Source organism: Anomaloglossus baeobatrachus, unplaced genomic scaffold (assembly GCF_048569485.1).
Source record: "Anomaloglossus baeobatrachus isolate aAnoBae1 unplaced genomic scaffold, aAnoBae1.hap1 Scaffold_2898, whole genome shotgun sequence".
In the NCBI taxonomy this organism is placed as follows: Eukaryota; Metazoa; Chordata; class Amphibia; order Anura; family Aromobatidae; genus Anomaloglossus; species Anomaloglossus baeobatrachus.
Genome location: NW_027442351.1, coordinates 72,873 through 93,518, shown reverse-complemented (window position 1 = coordinate 93,518; position 20,646 = coordinate 72,873). Strand labels below are relative to the sequence as shown.

At 45.3% G+C, this 20,646-nt stretch overlaps 1 protein-coding gene and 1 long non-coding RNA gene across 2 annotated transcripts; both read right to left on the bottom strand.

The window, feature by feature from the left end:
- Window positions 1-932: 932 nt before the first annotated feature.
- On the bottom strand, window positions 933-11,017 carry LOC142266682 (uncharacterized). Its single transcript, XM_075332316.1, has 9 exons — window positions 10,965-11,017; window positions 10,745-10,862; window positions 9,339-9,464; window positions 9,182-9,254; window positions 8,962-9,079; window positions 7,556-7,681; window positions 7,399-7,471; window positions 3,228-3,297; window positions 933-2,654 (listed from the first exon to the last, which is right to left on the bottom strand). Exon 9 carries the CDS (start codon window positions 2,635-2,637, stop codon window positions 1,003-1,005), a length of 1,635 nt encoding a protein of 544 aa, XP_075188431.1. The 5' UTR covers window positions 2,638-2,654; window positions 3,228-3,297; window positions 7,399-7,471; window positions 7,556-7,681; window positions 8,962-9,079; window positions 9,182-9,254; window positions 9,339-9,464; window positions 10,745-10,862; window positions 10,965-11,017; the 3' UTR covers window positions 933-1,002.
- A 109-nt stretch (window positions 11,018-11,126) lies between these two features.
- On the bottom strand, window positions 11,127-20,414 carry LOC142266683 (uncharacterized). The gene is made up of 5 exons (XR_012732718.1): window positions 20,227-20,414; window positions 15,015-15,140; window positions 14,853-14,931; window positions 14,633-14,750; window positions 11,127-11,246 (listed from the first exon to the last, which is right to left on the bottom strand). It is a non-coding gene; the product is annotated as an uncharacterized LOC142266683 (long non-coding RNA).
- Between the last annotated feature and the right edge of the window lie 232 nt (window positions 20,415-20,646).

The window sequence follows — 20,646 nt, the reverse complement described above, 5'->3', positions numbered from 1 at the left end:
GGACGTGGTTCGGTCAGCCCACCTCTCACCAGGGTCCCACGTGTCTGGTGCCGGGATACGACCCAGAGGGTCAGAATCACCTCTCCTGGGGGCTTCTCCTCACACAGGTGTGGGTCTCTCTACACTGCTCTCTGGGACTCTCCTGTCATTTCATGTATTCCTAGGTTTTTTACTAACTAAGCTCCTCCCAGCCATTAGCTCTCCCTAGCCTGAGAGCACCAAGGGAAGTAGCTTATCCCATGTGGCCATCTAGTGGCCGCACACAGAATATATCATAAACCGTATCTACAGTATTATATCAACATTAAACAGTACATTTACAGGCACGGGATTTGCAGGTCTTGGGCGGCAGAGCCTTACACCCCCTTACAGTTGCCTCACCGCTCACCTCTCCGGCCACTACCTCCTTACCGTCACCCATCTGCTCCTCGTTGCATCTTCAGATTGCCACCATTTGTGTTGAATTCATTTGGTCTCTCATGTTGGGCCAGGACTTCGTGGTCTAATGAGTCCTTGGAAGGTTATTCGCAAGTGTGTGTCATGACGTCATGGTATATGCCAAAATCTAGAATTTATGCACTGAAGATTCCCGAGGAATTAATTGCAAGAGTTGCTGATCTGAAGATGTGACGAGGACTGGAAGAGTGATTGTGAGGAGTGGAGGAGCTGGAGATGTGAGCGATAAAGTGAGTATAAGGATTTTTATTTTAGAATTTTGATGGACATTTTGCTTAATACGTGTGGAAGTGAAATATAAAAAGTCTGCATTTTGGTGAATGTAAATTTTTGGCGAACTCCAGTAGAATTCCATTTGAATGTATTCGCTCAGCTCCAGTATGGGAAGTGTTTAGAAATGCGAAAAATGTACCGCCAGTTACTAACAGCAAAAAACAAAATAGAGTAGGAGTTTTGTTTATTAATCTTTATTGCAGTTCTATGAATTTAGGTGAGAGAGAGAGCGCTGCTCAAACCCCGCTCAACACTACTCGTGAAATATTGATTCTATTCTTCGGTTTTTATGTAGGTACCTTTTTTAACCACTTTAACAGTTCCAATGCTTTTCCACTTCTTAGCCAGGATGTCTATGGCACGGTTAATTGCCTCCTTCAATTTCGGAGGATACCGTTGATGCAATTTAGTGAGGGCCCTCAACTCTTTAAACACATGACATAATGCCGTCGGATAGAGTTCTTCATAGGGTAAAGCGTCTCTTATCATAGTGAGGTGCTCCAGGAGAGCGTCCAAATCATGAACCATAAACAGTAATTTAAAAAAAGTGAATATCATCTTCACCAGATAAACCGGTTCTTTTTGCCCAAGTTGTTCATATATCTTGCAGTATTTTCCTCTATTTAACAGCTCTTCTACATTTTTACATCCGACGTAAGGAAGACAATGCAACAAGGCTGCAATACTGGCTGCCTTAACCTGCTGGTTTTTGCTGTGTAACATTATCAGTAAGGCTGCTAGGTAACTCCTGATGTGTTGGCTGAAGTCTTTCTTGCTCTGGTTACAGTTCTTGGCGAGATCAGCAAATAGTGAAGCGGCGTATACCTGGACCAGAGGGTTCGAGTGGTTTAGATAGCAAGTACAAAGATTGACAATCTCCCCAAAAGTATTACCAAGTTTTGATCTTTTCAGCAAGGTGACTAATTTTGACAGGACTTGTAAGATGTTGATGATATCTTTTGGATTCTTACAACCATATAATTTCCTGCGCAGGCAGTCAAATATGAAGTCTTTCAGTTGATGCACCTCGGTAGGGGCACCTTTACAAGCATTACCAATAGCTTCTGTAACATGGCAGACCTCAAGCTCATCCGAGCTGTAAGTTTTTAAAGCCATTAATGAGATTAAATTTTTTGCCACATTCTTCTCCAGGTTAGGATGGTGTAGGAGCTCCGAGACGAACATGACACTGGTGATTCTGCTTGTTCTGAATGAATATCTCATTGGTATACGCAGGTAAGGGATGAGTTTCCTCCTTTCCTCATCAGTTAAGACACAAGTAATATAATGACACATCGCAGCCTGCGTAGTGTCTGTGTCATGGAAGAGAACAAAGTCATCCTGGTAGTTTCTGAACCCATACATGGGGTGCAGAAGGTGATAGAAAAAATCATAGCTTCTCTCTTTCCAGTCTCTGCTGGATTTGGTGGAAATCAGGTCCAATACCTTGAACGAGCTGCTTGGTGGATGCTCTTCATCCTTTTCCAAACGCTCCATGACTTCTTCACCGCTATAAATTGCAATATTAGCCAGGAGCGTCATAGCTGCGCCAGTTATTCCGGGTTGTCTCTTACTTTCCGCTCTCCGCATGTGGCGGTAGGTCTGATCGATAAGTTCACTAGTCAGAAAGCTGGCAGTCTCCACTCCGACAGAGCTTACAGTTGACAAGAACAGGAGGGCATTCATCAAATCCTGTCCATCCAGATCACGCAGATGTTTGATTAGATCGCTGGTCATTGTCTTTATTACTCCAAGCTCAAATGATGAGACAATGCCTGGAATACTGTCCTCCAGAAGAGGGACACTGAGCAGGTCCAGCGAGGCCAACAGCTTTTTACAGCGATTGCTGGATCCCATGCTGCAATGTTTACAGCGATCGCTGGATACCATGATGCAATGATTCATCATAAATAATCAGACGTAATCTGCCAAAAAATTCAAAATGATATTAGAGGAAACATCAGGTAAATTATAAGTAATAGAAGATAAATGCAAAAAAATAAAATTATATTTCAAATTACAGAATTACAGTCCTCAAATTTCAGTAATTTTTTATACTGATGTGTAATGGCCTAAGGAACTCTCAGATGTTCCAGGACTGACGGCACCGGACCCTACAGGGTGGTCTCACCGGTGCCCATGGGTAACACAAGGAAAAAAAGGGTGTCCATGGCTCAGATACAGAGAATCTGCTGTTATCTTCAACTGTGGAAAACAGATGGCGCTTTTATTTTTACATATGTTACCCATGGGCACTGGGGGTGTCACCGTCCCGGGTAAGGTAAGTCCTGAGGTGGTTTAGCCTTTTTATGCCATTGCCCGTCAATGTACAACATTCCTGAAGATGGAGATAACTTTCAAGACCCAAAACAAAAGTCTGAATCAGCCCCCTCTCCACCCCAAAAAATTAATAATCAACCTGGACTCCTAAATCCAGACATTCATGTATTAGTTATAGGCCAAAAGTAAGAGATTTAGTAAAATAAAACTCCTCTAACCTGATCTGTTCCTGGTAATAGTCACAATAAGTCGTATGACAGGATTGAGCTGATAAAGCAGGAGGACAACCTGAAACAGCAGAATTTAGAGAAAGTATTCACTACATGAGACCTCTACCTCCAACAAAGGGCATAAATCAATAGTATAAGTGACTATAAGTAGCTTTGTCTTAAGGGTACTTTACACGCTGCGATATCGGTACCGATATCGCTAGCGAGCGTACCCGCCCCCGTCGGTTGTGCGTCCCGGTCAAATCGCCGCCTGTGGCGCACAACATCGCTAACAACCGTCACACGGATTTACCTTCCCTGCGACGTCTCTCTGCCCAGCGATCCACCTCCTTTCTAAGGGGGCGATTCGTGCGGCGTCACAGCGACGTAACACTGCAGCTGTCCAATAGCAGAGGAGGGGCGGGGATGAGCGGCCGGAACATGCCGCCCACCTTCTTTCTTCCTCATTGCCGGTGGACGGAGGTAAGGATATGTTCGTCGTTCCTGCGGTGTCACACGTAGCGATGTGTGCTGCCGCAGGAATGACGACCAACATCGTACCTGCAGCAGCAACAATATTTTGAAAAGGAGCGACGTGTCAACTAGCAACGATTTTCCATGTTTTTGCGCTCGTTGATCGTCGCTCCTTGGTGTCACACGCTGCGATGTCGCTAACGGCGCCGGATGAGCGCCACTAAAGACGTGACCCCGACGATATATCGTTAGCGATGTCGCAGCGTGTAAAGCACCCTATATATCTTATCAGAGAAATCAACGTCATTGTATCCTCAGGAGTCGATTCTTCCCTTCCTTTGTCTCCTGACCTCATTACCTCTGAATAAACTGCTCAGCACAGAGATATCACAAGTTGGGAGTGAGAGGAGGAGCGCAGCCCGGAATAAGCACAGAAACATGGTCCGGCAGGTTCCTAGCAGGTGTATTCGCTTATACCAGAGCTGCAGTCACAGCTACAATGCTCAGTACTGCTGTATAATCTCCTCCATGCCTCTGTGCTGGCTAAGGAAAGAGCTGAAAATACTTATTGTATGGGAGACACTAGATCAAAGCCAATGGCAAATTACACATAGTGCCTGTAGTTAGAAAACTGGAAAATGACGCAAAATACCATGTAATGGGCAGAAATAGCGCCGCTCCTCACATCATACACACAGTACAACTTATTCCTAAGTGTCACATAAAAGTCTAGTTACCCTTTTCCTACTTTACTCTTCTAGTTGATCCCAGTAATCTGTTCTCAATAGTAATACTAGAGGATTTAGCTCGTATTTCAGTAACAGAAAGGATCTTCTGGTCACGATTTCAGCTCTGTAATCTATATATATAATTGCCTTATTCTGTCTGTCTGTCTGTCATGCTCCAAAATTGTGTCACGGTGACATTGTGTCACCGTGACATGTCCTTACGGTGACACAAAGCTGATTGGCCGCTGGGTTCGCCATGGCCCCGCCCCCCCACACGGATTGGCCTCTCGCCCCGGCTGCGCCCCCACACGGATTGGCCAGCCGCTCGCCCAGGCTCTGCCCCCTCCACAGATTGGCCTCTCGCCCCGGCACCCTGCAGGCATTGGCAACTCGCCCACGCCACGCCCCGCCCCCTCACGCAATAGACGTTAGCTCTCGCCCCCCCCCCCCCCGCATTGCCCAAACTGACACGGTCACGGAGCCACGGATCCCAGGTGAGTACTGTACTCCCCCCCCTTTCCCCCCTCACCAACGGGAGCCCACATCAGCGTACGCCGCCGTATGCTGGTGTGGGCTCCCGTGCGAGCGGGGGACGTGTTGCGCTGGTAACCATGCTTGCATAGTTACCAGTAAATCAAGGTCCTGCAGCGGCGGGACTTCCACACGCACAAACATAACAGCACACACACACGCATCATCAGATCATCACTCACATCAGATCGCACTCACTCTCACAAACACCTCACACACACCTCACACACACATCGCATCCACACACTCACAGCATCCGGCGATATCGCTTGCTTCTCGGCCTCGATACTGTGCTGTGAGCTTCCAGGACCTGCCGGAGGATCACATGGCCAGAAGCATGTGATATCTCCCGGATGTTGTGACTGTGAGCGCGTATGTGCGATATCGTCAGTGTCTGTGTGTGTGAGTGTATGCGATCGGGTGTGTGTGAGTGTATGCGATCGGGTGTGTGTGAGTGGATGCGATCGGGTGTGTGTGAGTGGATGCGATCGGGTGTGTGAGTGTCGGCAGAGGAGCACGGCGTGCTGGAGGAGGCTGGGAGCAAAGAGGCTGATCATGGGGGAGGCTGGAAGGAGAGAGGCTGATGCTGGTGGAGGCTGATGCTTGGGGAGGCTGATGCTGGGGGAGACTGGGAGCGGAAGGCTGATGCTGAGGGAGGCTGGGAGGGGGAGGCTGGGAGGAAGGAGGCTGGGAGGAGAGAGGCTGATCCTGGGGAAGGCTGGGAAAGGGAGGCTGATGCTGAGGGAGGCTGGAAGGAGAGAGGCTGATGCTGGGGGAGGCTGGAAGGAGAGAGGCTGAGGCTGGGAGGAGAGAGGCTGATGCTGGGGAAGGCTGATGCTGAGGGAGGCTGGGAGGGGAAAGCTGATGCTGGGGAAGGCTGGGAGGAGAGAGGCTGATCCTGGGGAAGGCTGGGAGAGGGAGGCTGATGCTGGAGGAGGATGGAAGGAGAGAGGCTGATGCTGGCGGAGGCTGATGCTGGGGGAGGCTGGTGGAGGCTGATGCTTGGGGAGGCTGGGAGAGGGAGGCTGATGCTGAGGGAGGCTGGGAGAGGTAGGCTGAGGCTGAGAGAAGAGAGGCTGATGCTGGGGGAGGCTGGTAGAGGGAGGCTGATGCTGGGGGAGGGTGGGAGGAGGGAGGCTGGGAGGAGAGAGGCTGATGCTGGGGAAGGCTGGGAAGAGAGAGGCTGATGCTGGGAGGAGAGAGGCTGATGCTAGGATGAGAGAGGCTGATGCTGGGAGGAGAGAGGCTGATGCTGGGAGGAGAGAGGCTGATGCTGGGGGCAGAGAAGCTGATGCTGGGGGCAGAGAAGCTGATGCTGGGGGCAGAGAGGCTGATGCTGGTGCAGCATGGGGGATGGAGCACGATGGGGGGGTGCGCAGCATCGGGGATGGAGCATGATGGGGGGGTGCGCAGCATCGGGGATGGAGCACGATGGGGAGTTCACAGCATGGGGGATGGAGCACGTTTGGGAGTGCGCAGCATGGCGGGTGGAGCACGTTTGGGAGTGCGCAGCATGGGAGATGGAGCACGATGGGGGGTGTGCAGCATAGGGGATGGAGCACGATAGGGAGTGCGCTGCATGGGGGATGGAGCACGATGGGGAGTGCGGAGTATGGCGGATGGAGCACGTTTGGGAGTGCGCAGCATGGCGGATGGAGCACGTTTGGGAGTGCGCAGCATGGCGGATGGAGCACGTTTGGGAGTGCGCAGCATGGGAGATGGAGCACGATGGGGGGTGCGCAGCATAGGGGATGGAGCACGATGGGGGGTGCGCAGCATAGGGGATGGAGCACGATGGGGAGTGCGCTGCATGGGGGATGGAGCACGTTTGGGAGTGCGCACCTCCCCCCAACACACACACACACACACACACACGCACGCACGAGCGCGCACTGCACAACACACCACACACCACACACACACACACACACTGGGAACCACAAACAACTGCCCTACACAGACACCCACACACACAGACAACGCTGCACACACACAACAACCAACACACAAACACCGCGGCACACACAAATATACGCACATACCGCACAACACACACATTGCACAAAACATACCTCCCCCCAAAACACACCACACACACACAAACCGCACAACACACACACAACGCTACAGACACACAGCGCTCCACAAACAACGCAACACACGCAACACACATACAACACCGCTCTCACCCCCCGTCACACCCAGACAACACCCAGAACATGTACAGCCCCTACACAAACACTTGGTAACTACACACAACAACATTATATATATATAACAAAAATCATACATGAACTACACAATACGTAAATTCTAGAATACCCGATGCGTAGAATCGGGCCACCTTCTAGTAGATTAATAATGTTATAATGAACGATGGATCAGTCAGATATTATTCTTGTATTTTTATACAGGACGTGTTATTATATTACACTCAGAATACTTACACTAATAGCTGGTGAATGCTCCAATACAAACAGAACTGTGACACCGGTCACACAGTGGAGTGTTTATTCCAACCTATAATATAATATGATATTGATAGTCGTTAGATGGAAGGAAGAAAAGGACCCAGGAGCCCCGCGCCTCGGCCATTCTACTCACTGGAAAGATGTCTGGTGTTCCGCTCCGATCCCGTACGCGCTGAAGGTCTCTTCTCAGCTGGTGCAGGGCGTCCACTGACTTCCCCTCTTGGAGGTGATCATCAACCAGGAAAAATCAGGATGAAATCTGAAAAAGACAAAAAAAATTAATGCCATAATGCATGGAGCCATAATACATAGATGCATAATATATGGTGCCATAATACTTGGAGCCATAATACATGGTGCCATTCTACATGGAGCCTTAATACGTGGAGCCATAATACGTGGAGCCATAATACTTGGAGCCATAATACTTGGAGCCATAATACATAGAGCCATAATACATAGAGCCATAATACGTGGAGCCATAATACTTGGAGCCATAATATTTGGAACCATAATACATGGAACCATAATACATGGAACCATATTACATGGAGCCGTAATACATGGAGCCGTAATACTTGGAGCCGTAATACATAGAGCCATAATACTTGGAGCCATAATACTTGGAGCCATAATACTTGGAGCCATAATACTTGGAGCCATAATACTTGCAGCCATAATACTTGCAGCCATAATACTTGGAGCCATAATACTTGGAGCCATAATACATGGAGCCATAATACTTGCAGCCATAATACTTGCAGCCATAATACTTGCAGCCATAATACATGGTGCCTTAATACATGGATCCATAATACTTGGAGCCATAATACATGGTGCCTTAATACATGGATCCATAACACATGGATCCATAACACATGGATCCATAACACATGGAGCCATAACACATGGAGCCATAATACTTGGAGCCATAATACTTGGAGCCATAATACTTGGAGCCATAATACATAGAACCATAATAAATAGAGCCATAATACATAGAGCCTTAATACGTGGGGCTATAATACTTGGAGCCATAATATATGGAGCCACAATATATTGTGCCATAATACATGGAGCCTTAGTACATGGAGCCATAATACTTGGAGCCATAATACTTGGAGCAGTAATACATGGAGCCTTTGTCTCCTGACCTCATTACCTCTGAATAAACTGCTCAGCACAAAGATATCACAAGTTAGGAGTAAGAGGAGGAGCGTGGCCCGGAGTAAGCACAGAAACATGGTCCTACAGGTTTCTAGCAGGTGTATTCGCTTATACCAGAGCTGCAGTCACAGCTACAATGCTCAGTACTGCTGTATAATCTCCTCCATGCCTCTGTGCTGCCTAAGGAAAGCTGAAAATACTTATTGTATGGGAGACACTGGATCAAAGCCAACGGCAAATTACACATAGTGCCTGTAGGGAGAAAACTGGAAAATGACGCAAAATACCATGTAATGGGCAGAAATAGCGCCGCTCCTCACATCATACACACAGTACAACTTATTCCTAAATGTCACATAAAAGTCTAGTTACCTTTTTCCTACTTTACTCTTCTAGTTGATCCCAGTAATCTGTTCTCAATAGTAATACTAGAGGATTTAGCTCGTATCTCAGTAACAGAAAGGATCTTCTTCTGGTCACGATTTCAGCTCTGTAATAGATTAATAATGTTATAATGAACGATGGATGAGTCAGATTTTATTCTTGTATTTTTATACAGGACATGTTATTATATTACACTCAGAATACTTACACTAATAGCTGGTGAACGCTCCAATACAAACAGAACTGTGACACCGGTCACACAGTGGAGTGTTTATTCCAACCTATAATATAATATGATATTGATAGTCGTTAGATGGAAGGAAGAAAAGGACCCAGGAGCCCCGCGCCTCGGCCATTCTACTCACTGGAAAGATGTCTGGTGTTCTGCTCCGATCCCGTACACGCTGGAGGTCTCTTCTCAGCTGGTGCAGGGCGTCCACTGACTTCCCCTCTTGGAGGTGATCATCAACCAGGAAAAATCAGGATGAAATCTGAAAAAGACAAAAAAAATTAATGCCATAATGCATGGAGCCATAATACATAGATGCATAATATATGGTGCCATAATACTTGGAGCCATAATACATGGTGCCATTCTACATGGAGCCTTAATACGTGGAGCCATAATACGTGGAGCCATAATACTTGGAGCCATAATACATAGAGCCATAATACATAGAGCCATAATACGTGGAGCCATAATACTTGGAGCCATAATATTTGGAACCATAATACATGGAACCATATTACATGGAGCCGTAATACATGGAGCCGTAATACTTGGAGCCGTAATACATAGAGCCATAATACTTGGAGCCATAATACTTGGAGCCATAATACTTGGAGCCATAATACTTGGAGCCATAATACTTGCAGCCATAATACTTGCAGCCATAATACTTGCAGCCATAATACATGGAGCCATAATACATGGAGCCATAATACTTGGAGCCATAATACATGGAGCCATAATACATGGAGCCATAATACATGGAGCCATAATACTTGGAGCCATAATACATGGTGCCTTAATACATGGATCCATAATACTTGGAGCCGTAATACATGGTGCCTTAATACATGGATCCATAACACATGGATCCATAACACATGGATCCATAACACATGGAGCCATAACACATGGAGCCATAATACTTGGAGCCATAATACTTGGAGCCATAATACTTGGAGCCATAATACATAGAACCATAATAAATAGAGCCATAATACATAGAGCCTTAATACGTGGGGCTATAATACTTGGAGCCATAATATATGGAGCCACAATATATTGTGCCATAATACATGGAGCCTTAGTACATGGAGCCATAATACTTGGAGCCATAATACTTGGAGCAGTAATACATGGAGCCTTTGTCTCCTGACCTCATTACCTCTGAATAAACTGCTCAGCACAAAGATATCACAAGTTAGGAGTAAGAGGAGGAGCGTGGCCCGGAGTAAGCACAGAAACATGGTCCTACAGGTTTCTAGCAGGTGTATTCGCTTATACCAGAGCTGCAGTCACAGCTACAATGCTCAGTACTGCTGTATAATCTCCTCCATGCCTCTGTGCTGCCTAAGGAAAGCTGAAAATACTTATTGTATGGGAGACACTGGATCAAAGCCAACGGCAAATTACACATAGTGCCTGTAGGGAGAAAACTGGAAAATGACGCAAAATACCATGTAATGGGCAGAAATAGCGCCGCTCCTCACATCATACACACAGTACAACTTATTCCTAAATGTCACATAAAAGTCTAGTTACCTTTTTCCTACTTTACTCTTCTAGTTGATCCCAGTAATCTGTTCTCAATAGTAATACTAGAGGATTTAGCTCGTATCTCAGTAACAGAAAGGATCTTCTTCTGGTCACGATTTCAGCTCTGTAATAGATTAATAATGTTATAATGAACGATGGATGAGTCAGATTTTATTCTTGTATTTTTATACAGGACGTGTTATTATATTACACTCAGAATACTTACACTAATAGCTGGTGAACGCTCCAATACAAACAGAACTGTGACACCGGTCACACAGTGGAGTGTTTATTCCAACCTATAATATAATATGATATTGATAGTCGTTAGATGGAAGGAAGAAAAGGACCCAGGAGCCCGCGCCTCGGCCATTCTACTCACTGGAAAGATGTCTGGTGTTCTGCTCCGATCCCGTACACGCTGGAGGTCTCTTCTCAGCTGGTCCAGGGCGTCCACTGACTTCCCCTCTGGGAGGTGATCCTCAACCAGGAAAAATCAGGATTAAATCTGAAAAAGACAAAAAAAATGAATGCCATAATACATTGAGCCATAATACATAGATGCATAATATATGGTGCCAAAATACTTGGAGCCATAATTCATGGAGCCATAATACATGGAGCCATAATACATGGAGCCTTAATACATGGAGCCATAATACATGGAGCCATAATACATGGAGCTATAATACATGGAGCCATAATACATGGAGACATAATACATGGAGCCATAATACTTGGAGCCATAATACATGGAGCCATAATACATGAAGCCATAATACATGGGGCCATAATACTTGGAACCATAATACTAGAAGCCGTAATACATGGAGACATAATACATAGAGCCATATTACTTAGAGCCATAATATATAGAGCCATAATACTTAGAGCCATAATACATGGAGCCATAATACATGGAGCCATAATACATGGGGCCATAATACATGGAGCCATAATACTTGGAACCATAATACTAGAAGCCGTAATACATGGAGCCATAATACATGGAGCCATAATACATGGAGCCATAATACTTGGAACCATAATACTAGAAGCCGCAATACATGGCGCCATAATACTTGGAGCCATAATACATGGAGCCACAATACTTGGAGCCATAATCTTTGGAGCTATAATCCTTGGAGCCGTAATACATGCAGCCATAATACTTGGAGCCATAATACATGGAGCCATAATACTTGGAGCCATAATACATGGAACCATATTACTTGGAGCCATAATACATGGAGCAATAATACATGGAGCCATAATACATGGGGCCATAATACATGGAGCCATAATACATGGAGCCATAATACATGGAGCCATAATACATGGAGCCATAATACATAGAGCCATATTACTTGGAGCCATAGTACATGGAGCAAGAATACATGGAGCCATAATACATGGTGCCATAATACATGGCGTCTTAATACATGGAGACATAATACATGGAGCCATAGTACATGGTGCTATACTAAATCGAGCCTTAATACATGGAGCCATAATATTTGGGGCTATAATACTTGGAGCCATAATACATGGAGCCATAATACGTAGAGCCTTAATATATAGAGCCATAATACTTAGAGCCATAATACATGGCGCCTTAATACATGGAGACATAATACATGGAGCCATAGTACATGGTGCCATATTAAATAGAGCCTTAGTACATGGAGCCATAATACTTGGAGCCATAATACTTGGAGCCATAATACTTGGAGCCATAATGCTTGGAGCCATAATACATGGAGCCATAATACTTAGAGCCATAATACATGGAGCCATAATGCATGGAGCCATAATACAGAGAGCCATATTACTTGGAGCCTTAATACATGGCGCCTTAATACATGGAGCCATAATACATAGTGCCATACTACATGGAGCCTTAGTACATAGAGCCATATTACTTGGAGCCATAGTACATGGAGCAAGAATACATGGAGCCATAATACATGGTGCCATAATACATGGCGTCTTAATACATGGAGACATAATACATGGAGCCATAGTACATGGTGCTATACTAAATCGAGCCTTAATACATGGAGCCATAATATTTGGGGCTATAATACTTGGAGCCATAATACATGGAGCCATAATACGTAGAGCCTTAATATATAGAGCCATAATACTTAGAGCCATAATACATGGCGCCTTAATACATGGAGACATAATACATGGAGCCATAGTACATGGTGCCATATTAAATAGAGCCTTAGTACATGGAGCCATAATACTTGGAGCCATAATACTTGGAGCCATAATACTTGGAGCCATAATGCTTGGAGCCATAATACATGGAGCCATAATACTTAGAGCCATAATACATGGAGCCATAATGCATGGAGCCATAATACAGAGAGCCATATTACTTGGAGCCTTAATACATGGCGCCTTAATACATGGAGCCATAATACATAGTGCCATACTACATGGAGCCTTAGTACATAGAGCCATAATACTTGGAGCCATAATACTTGGAGCCATAATGCTTGGAGCCATAATACATGGAGCCATAATACTTAGAGCCATAATACATGGAGCCATAATGCATGGAGCCATATCACAGAGAGCCATATTACTTGGAGCCTTAATACATGGCGTCTTAATACATGGAGCCATAATACATAGTGCCATACTACATGGAGCCTTAGTACATAGAGCCATAATACTTGGAGCCATAATACATGGAGCCGTAATACATGGCGCCTTAATACATGGCGCCTTAATACATGGAGCCATAATACATGGTGCCATACTACATGGTGCCATACTACATGGAGCCTTAGTACATAGAGCCATAATACTTGGAGCCATAATACATGGAGCCGTAATACATGGCGCCATAATACATGGCGCCTTAATACATGGAGCCATAATACTTGGAGCCATAATACATGGAGCCGTAATACATGGCGCCATAATACATGGTGCCTTAATATATGGAGCCATAATACTTGGAGCCATAATACTAGAAGCCGTAATACATGGAGTCATAATACTTGGAGCCATAATCCTTGGAGCCATAATACATGCAGCCGTAATACATGGAGCCATAATACATGGAGCCATAATACATGGAGCCATAATACATGGCGCCTTAATACATGGATGGAGCCATAATACTTGGAGCCATAATACAGAGATACATAATACATGGAGCCATAATACTTGGAGCCATAATACATAGAGCTATAGTACTTGGAGCCATAATACTTGGAGCCATAATGCTTGGAGCCATAATGCTTGGAGCCATAATGCTTGGAGCCTTAATACTTGGAGCCATTATACATGGAGCCATAATACTTGGCGCCATGATTCATGGAGCCATAATACATAGAGCCATAATACTTAGAGCCATAATACATGAAGCAATAATACTTGGAGCCATAATACAGAGAGCCATATTACCTGGAGCCTTAGTACATGGAGCCATAATATTTGGAGCCATAATACTTGGAGCAGTAATACATGGAGCCTTTGTCTCCTGACCTCATTACCTCTGAATAAACTGCTCAGCACAGAGATATCACAAGTTAGGAGTGAGAGGAGGAGCGCGGCCCGGAGTAAGCACAGAAACATGGTCCTGCAGGTTTCTAGCAGGTGTATTCGCTTATACCAGAGCTGCAGTCACAGCTACAATGCTCAGTACTGCTGTATAATCTCCTCCATGCCTCTGTGCTGACTAAGGAAAGAGCTGAAAATACTTATTGTATGGGAGACACTGGATCAAAGCCAACGGCAAATTACACATAGTGCCTGTAGGGAGAAAACTGGAAAATGACGCAAAATACCATGTAATGGGCAGAAATAGCGCCGCTCCTCACATCATACACACAGTACAACTTATTCCTAAATGTCACATAAAAGTCTAGTTACCCTTTTCCTACTTTACTCTTCTAGTTGATCCCAGTAATCTGTTCTCAATAGTAATACTAGAGGATTTAGCTCGTATCTCAGTAACAGAAAGGATCTTCTTCTGGTCACGATTTCAGCTCTGTAATAGATTAATAATGTTATAATGAACGATGGATCAGTCAGATTTTATTCTTGTATTTTTATACAGGACGTGTTATTATATTACACTCAGAATACTCACACTAATAGTGAATGCTGGTGAATGCTCCAATACAAACAGAACTGTGACACCGGTCACACAGTGGAGTGTTTATTCCAACCTATAATATAATATGATATTGATAGTCGTTAGATGGAAGGAAGAAAAGGACCCAGGAGCCCGCGCCTCGGCCATTCTACTCACTGGAAAGATGTCTGGTGTTCTGCTCCGATCCCGTACACGCTGGAGGTCTCTTCTCAGCTGGTGCAGGGCGTCCACTGACTTCCCCTCTGGGAGGTGATCCTCAACCAGGAAAAATCAGGATTAAATCTGAAAAAGACAAAAAAAATATTAATGCCATAATACATGGAGATATTATACATGGAGCCATAATACATGGAGCCATAATACATGGAGCCATAATACATGGAGCCATAAAGCCATAATACTTGGAGCCATAATACTTGGAGCCATAATACTTGGAGCCATAATACATGGAGTCCTAATACTTGGAGCCATAATACATGGAGTCATAATACTTGGAGACATAATACTTGGAGCCAATACATGGAGCCATAATCCTTGGAGCCATAATACATGGAGACATAATACTTGGAGCCATAAAACATGGAGCCATAATACTTGGAGCCGTAATACATGGAGCCGTAATACATGGAGCCATAATACTTGGGTGCCATAATACATGGAGCCGTAATACATGGAGCCGTAATACATGGAGTCATAATACTTGGAGCAATACATAGAGCCATAATACATGGAGCCGTAATACATGGAGCCGTAATACATGGAGCCGTAATACATGGAGCCATAATATATGGAGCCATAATTCTTGGGTGCCATAATACATGGAGCCGTAATACATGGAGCCATAATACATGGAGGCATAATACTTGGAACCATAATACATGGAGCCATAATACATAGATCCATAATACATGGAGCCGTAATACATGGAGCCGTAATACATGGAGCCATAATACATGGAGCCATAATACATAGAGCCATAATACATGGAGCCGTAATACATGGAGCCATAATACATGGAGCCGTAATACATGGAGCCATAATACATGGAACCATATTACATGGAGACATACAGTGCCTACAAGTAGTATTCAACCCCCTGCAGATTTAGCAGGTTTGATAAGATGCAAATAAGTTAGAGCCTGCAAACTTCAAACAAAAGCAGGATTTATTAACAGATGCATAAATCTTACAAACCAACAAGTTATGTTGCTCAGTTAAATTTTAATACATTTTGAAGTTAAAAGTGTGGGTCAATTATTATTCAACCCCTAGGTTTAATATTTTGTGGAATAACCCTTGTTTGCAATTTCAGCTGATAATCGTCTTTTATAAGACCTGATCAGGCCGGCACAGGTCTCTGGAGTTATCTTGGCCCACTCCTCCATGCAGATCTTCTCCAAGTTATCTAGGTTCTCTGGGTGTCTCATGTGGACTTAAATCTTGAGCTCCTTCCACAAGTTTTCAATTAGGTTAAGGTCAGGAGACTGACTAGGCCACTGTAACACCTTGATTTTTTCCCTCTGGAACCAGGCCTTGGTTTTCTTGGCTGTGTGCTTTGGGTCGTTGTCTTGTTGGAAGATGAAATGACGACCCATCTTAAGATCCATGATGGAGGTGCGGAGGTTCTTGGCCAAAATCTCCAGGTAGGCCGTGCTATCCATCTTCCCACGGATGCGGACAAGATGGCCAGGCCCCTTGGCTGAGAAACAGCCCCACAGCATGATGCTGCCACCACCATGCTTGACTGTAGGGATGGTATTCTTGGGGTCGTATACAGTGCCATCCAGTCTCCAAACGTCACGTGTGTGGTTGGCACCAAAGATCTCGATCTTGGTCTCATCAGACCAGAGAACCTTGAACCAGTTTGTCTCAGAGTCCTCCAAATGATCATGAGCAAACTAACTGTAGACGAGCCTTGACATGACGCTTTGAAAGTAAAGGTACCTTACGGGCTCGTCTGGAACGGAGACCATTGCGGTGGAGTACGTTACTTATGGTATTGACTGAAACCAATGTCCCCACTGCCATGAGATCTTCCCGGAGCTCCTTCCTTGTTGTCCTTGGGTTAGCCTTGACTCTTCGGACAAGCCTGGCCTCGGCACGGGTGGAAACTTTCAAAGGCTGTCCAGGCCGTGGAAGGCTAACAGTAGTTCCATAAGCCTTCCACTTCCGGATGATGCTCCCAACAGCGGAGACAGGTAGGCCCAACTCCTTGGAAAGGGTTTTGTACCCCTTGCCAGCCTTGTGACCCTCCACGATCTTGTCTCTGATGGCCTTGGAATGCTCCTTTGTCTTTCCCATGTTGACCAAGTATGAGTGCTGTTCACAAGTTTGGGGAGGGTCTTAATTAGTCAGAAAAGGCTGGAAAAATAGATAATCCAAACATGTGAAGCTCATTGTTCTTTGTGCCTGAAATACTTCTTAATACTTTAGGGGAACCAAACAGAATTCTTGTGGTTTGAGGGGTTGAATAATAAGTGACCCTCTGAATAAACTTTTCACAATTTAAAAAAAAATAAAAAAATAAAAGAAATAACATTCTTTTTTGCTGCAGTGCATTTCACACTTCCAGGCTGATCTACAGTCCAAATGTCACAATGCCAAGTTAATTCCGAATGTGTAAACCTGCTAAATCTGCAGGGGGTTGAATACTACTTGTAGGCACTGTAATATATGGAGACGTAATACATGGAGACATATTGCATGGAGCCACAATACATGGAGACATGTGCCTTACATGGTGCCAAGTGTTTTAATGTTGCACATATTGCCATAATACATGGCGCCTCTTTAATTTCAGAGTGTGGTACATTTGCAGAGGGTTCACATACATATATAAAATAGCTGGATATACCTTTGCTCATTATCCCCACCCCTTGTAAAAAGCTGGATTTACATGTTGCCCATTAGTGTCCCCCCTGTAAATAGCTGGATATACCTTTGCTCATTAGTGTCCCCCCTGTCCCCCCTATGAATAGCTGGATGCACTTTTTGCAAATTCTCCACCTCCACTTTAGTTGGACGCACATTAAACTTATGGTGAAGCTGCTGTATGAATACCGCTGTGTGCCCCCCCTCCAGCAGCCATTAGTGAGGGATGTCATCTGCTCATCACTTATGCCATACATATGATATTACTCAGCTAAATACAGTGACTCCTATCTATATATATAATTGCCTTATTCTGTCTGTCTGTCTGTCTTGCTCCAAAATTGTGTTCTTACGGTGACACAAAGCTGATTGGCCACTGGGCTCGCCATGGCCCCGCCCCCCGCACGGATTGGCAGCTCGCCTCGCCTCGGTTCCGCCCCCCCCACGGATTGGTCTCTCGCCTCGGCCTGGCCCCGCCCTTCGCATGGATTGGACACTCGCTCCGGCCCTCCGCACGCATCGCCAGACATAACCTTGCGCTGCTGGGATCGTGACGGAGCCGGTGAACGCTGGTAACCATTATACACATCGGGTAACTAAGGTCCCTTAATTACCCGATGTGTATCATAGTTACCAGTGTACACCGGCTCCGTCACGATCCCAGCAGCGCCAGACATAACCTTGCGATGCTGGGATCTTGACGGAGCCGGTGAACGCTGGTAACCATTATACACATCGGGTAACTAAGGTCCCTTAGTTACCCGATGTGTATCATAGTTACCAGTGTACACCGGCTCCGTCACGATCCCAGCAGCGCCAGACATAACCTTGCGATGCTGGGATCTTGACGGAGCGGTGAACGATGGTAACCATTATACACATCGGGTAACTAAGGTCCCTTAGTTACCCGATGTGTATCATAGTTACCAGTGTACACCGGCTCCCGGTACACATGTGCAAGGAGCCGGCATTATACTCCTCTCCCCCCAGGACTACTCCTCCTATTATATTCCTCCTATTATACTCCTCTCTGAGTATAATAGGAGAACTATTATAGCATGGGGGATGGAGCACGATGGGGTGCGCAGCATGGGGGATGTAGCACGATGGGGGGTGCGCAGCATGGGGGATGGAGCACGATGGGGAGTGCGCAGCATGGAGGATGGAGCACGATGGGGAGTGCGCAGCATGGGGGATGGAGCATGATGGGGGGTGGGCAGCATGGGGGATGGAGCACGATGGGGAGTGCGCAGCATGGGGGATGGTGCATGATGGGGGGTGCGCAGCATCGGGGATGGAGCACGATGGGGAATGCGCAGCATAGGGGATGGAGCACGATGGGGGGTGGGCAGCATGGGGGATGGAGCATGATGGGGGGTGCGCAGCATGGGGCACGATGGGGGGTGCGCAGCATGGGGGATGGAGCACGATGGGAGGTGCACACCTCCCCCCAACACACCACACACACACACTGGGAACCACAAACACCGCCATACACAGACACCCCCACACACAGACAACGCCGCACACACACAACACCCAACACACAAACACCGTGGCATACATAAATATACGCACATACCGCACAACACACACATTGCACAAAACATACCTCCCCCCAAAACACACCACACCCACACAAACCGCGCAACACACACACACACAACGCTACAGACACAGCGCTCCACAAACAACGCAACACACGCAACACACATACAACACCGCTCTCACCCCCCGCCACACCCAGACAACACCCAGAACATGTACAGCGCCCTACACAAACACTTGGTAACTACACACAACAACATCTATATATATATATATATATATATATATAACAAAAATCATACATGAACTACACAATACGTAAATTCTAGAATACCCGATGCGTAGAATCGGGCCACCTTCTAGTTTTTTATAATTACTGATGGTTGGCAGAAAACACACAAAGACGTGTCTTATTCTGGTCTGTTTCATGGACAAAGCTCACCCATTCAGAGAATGGCTCAGTGACCACACGTGCCGCCATCCTCCTCACATCTGGGTGCTGTCAGTGTTTCGCTGACTGGACACCTGAAGAAGCTTCGGAAACCTTCATTAATTTTTTTTTTTCCATTTGAGAAAATTTGATGATACATGGACGGTAAAAATGAACATTCTGACCAAAAATTAATGAAAAGCAGACCCAGCGGGCCGGATCTTACAGAAAATAAAATAAAATGGTGTCTAATTCTCCCCTAAACCTGACATTGATATTTGCTACCCTGGATTTCTACTTTAATATCGGATCATTGAGGACCGGATTTGTGTCATGAATTGTAATTAAGAAGCAAAATTCATGAAAACGATTTATCTGTTGTATTGTGCCAGGATTTGTGCAGGACGAGTTACTCATCTCTAGGGGCAATGGCGGCTTCCCATACATTAGAATACATGATAAAATAGTAATAGGATAAAAACTTCTAGTTTTATACAAAACAGCCCAAATTAGACTTACCTCCAAATATAGAAGATTCTACAGTCAATGATGTTAAAAAAATGCAGAAATAATCTGCAAATTCACAAGTAATCCGCAGGTAAACTGCTAATTCACAAATAATCCACAAGTAAACTGCTAATTCACAAGTAATACACAAGTAAATCGCTAATCCACAAGCAAAAGATCTAAGTACGTGCTGTCAGGAGACAAACAAATACCAAGTCTGATCCAGTGAGAAAGTACGGAATGTTAATAGGCTGCACTCCATTGTGACATCACTCACCTGTGTGACATCACTCACCTGTGTGACATCACTGTGTGCTTCCATATATGGCAATGTTTTTTTCATGTAATGTATTATAATCATTGTGATTTGAATTTCAGCTAATATGTCCTATGTAAACAGTTCAAAATATAACAATGCAGTTTTTTGATGTA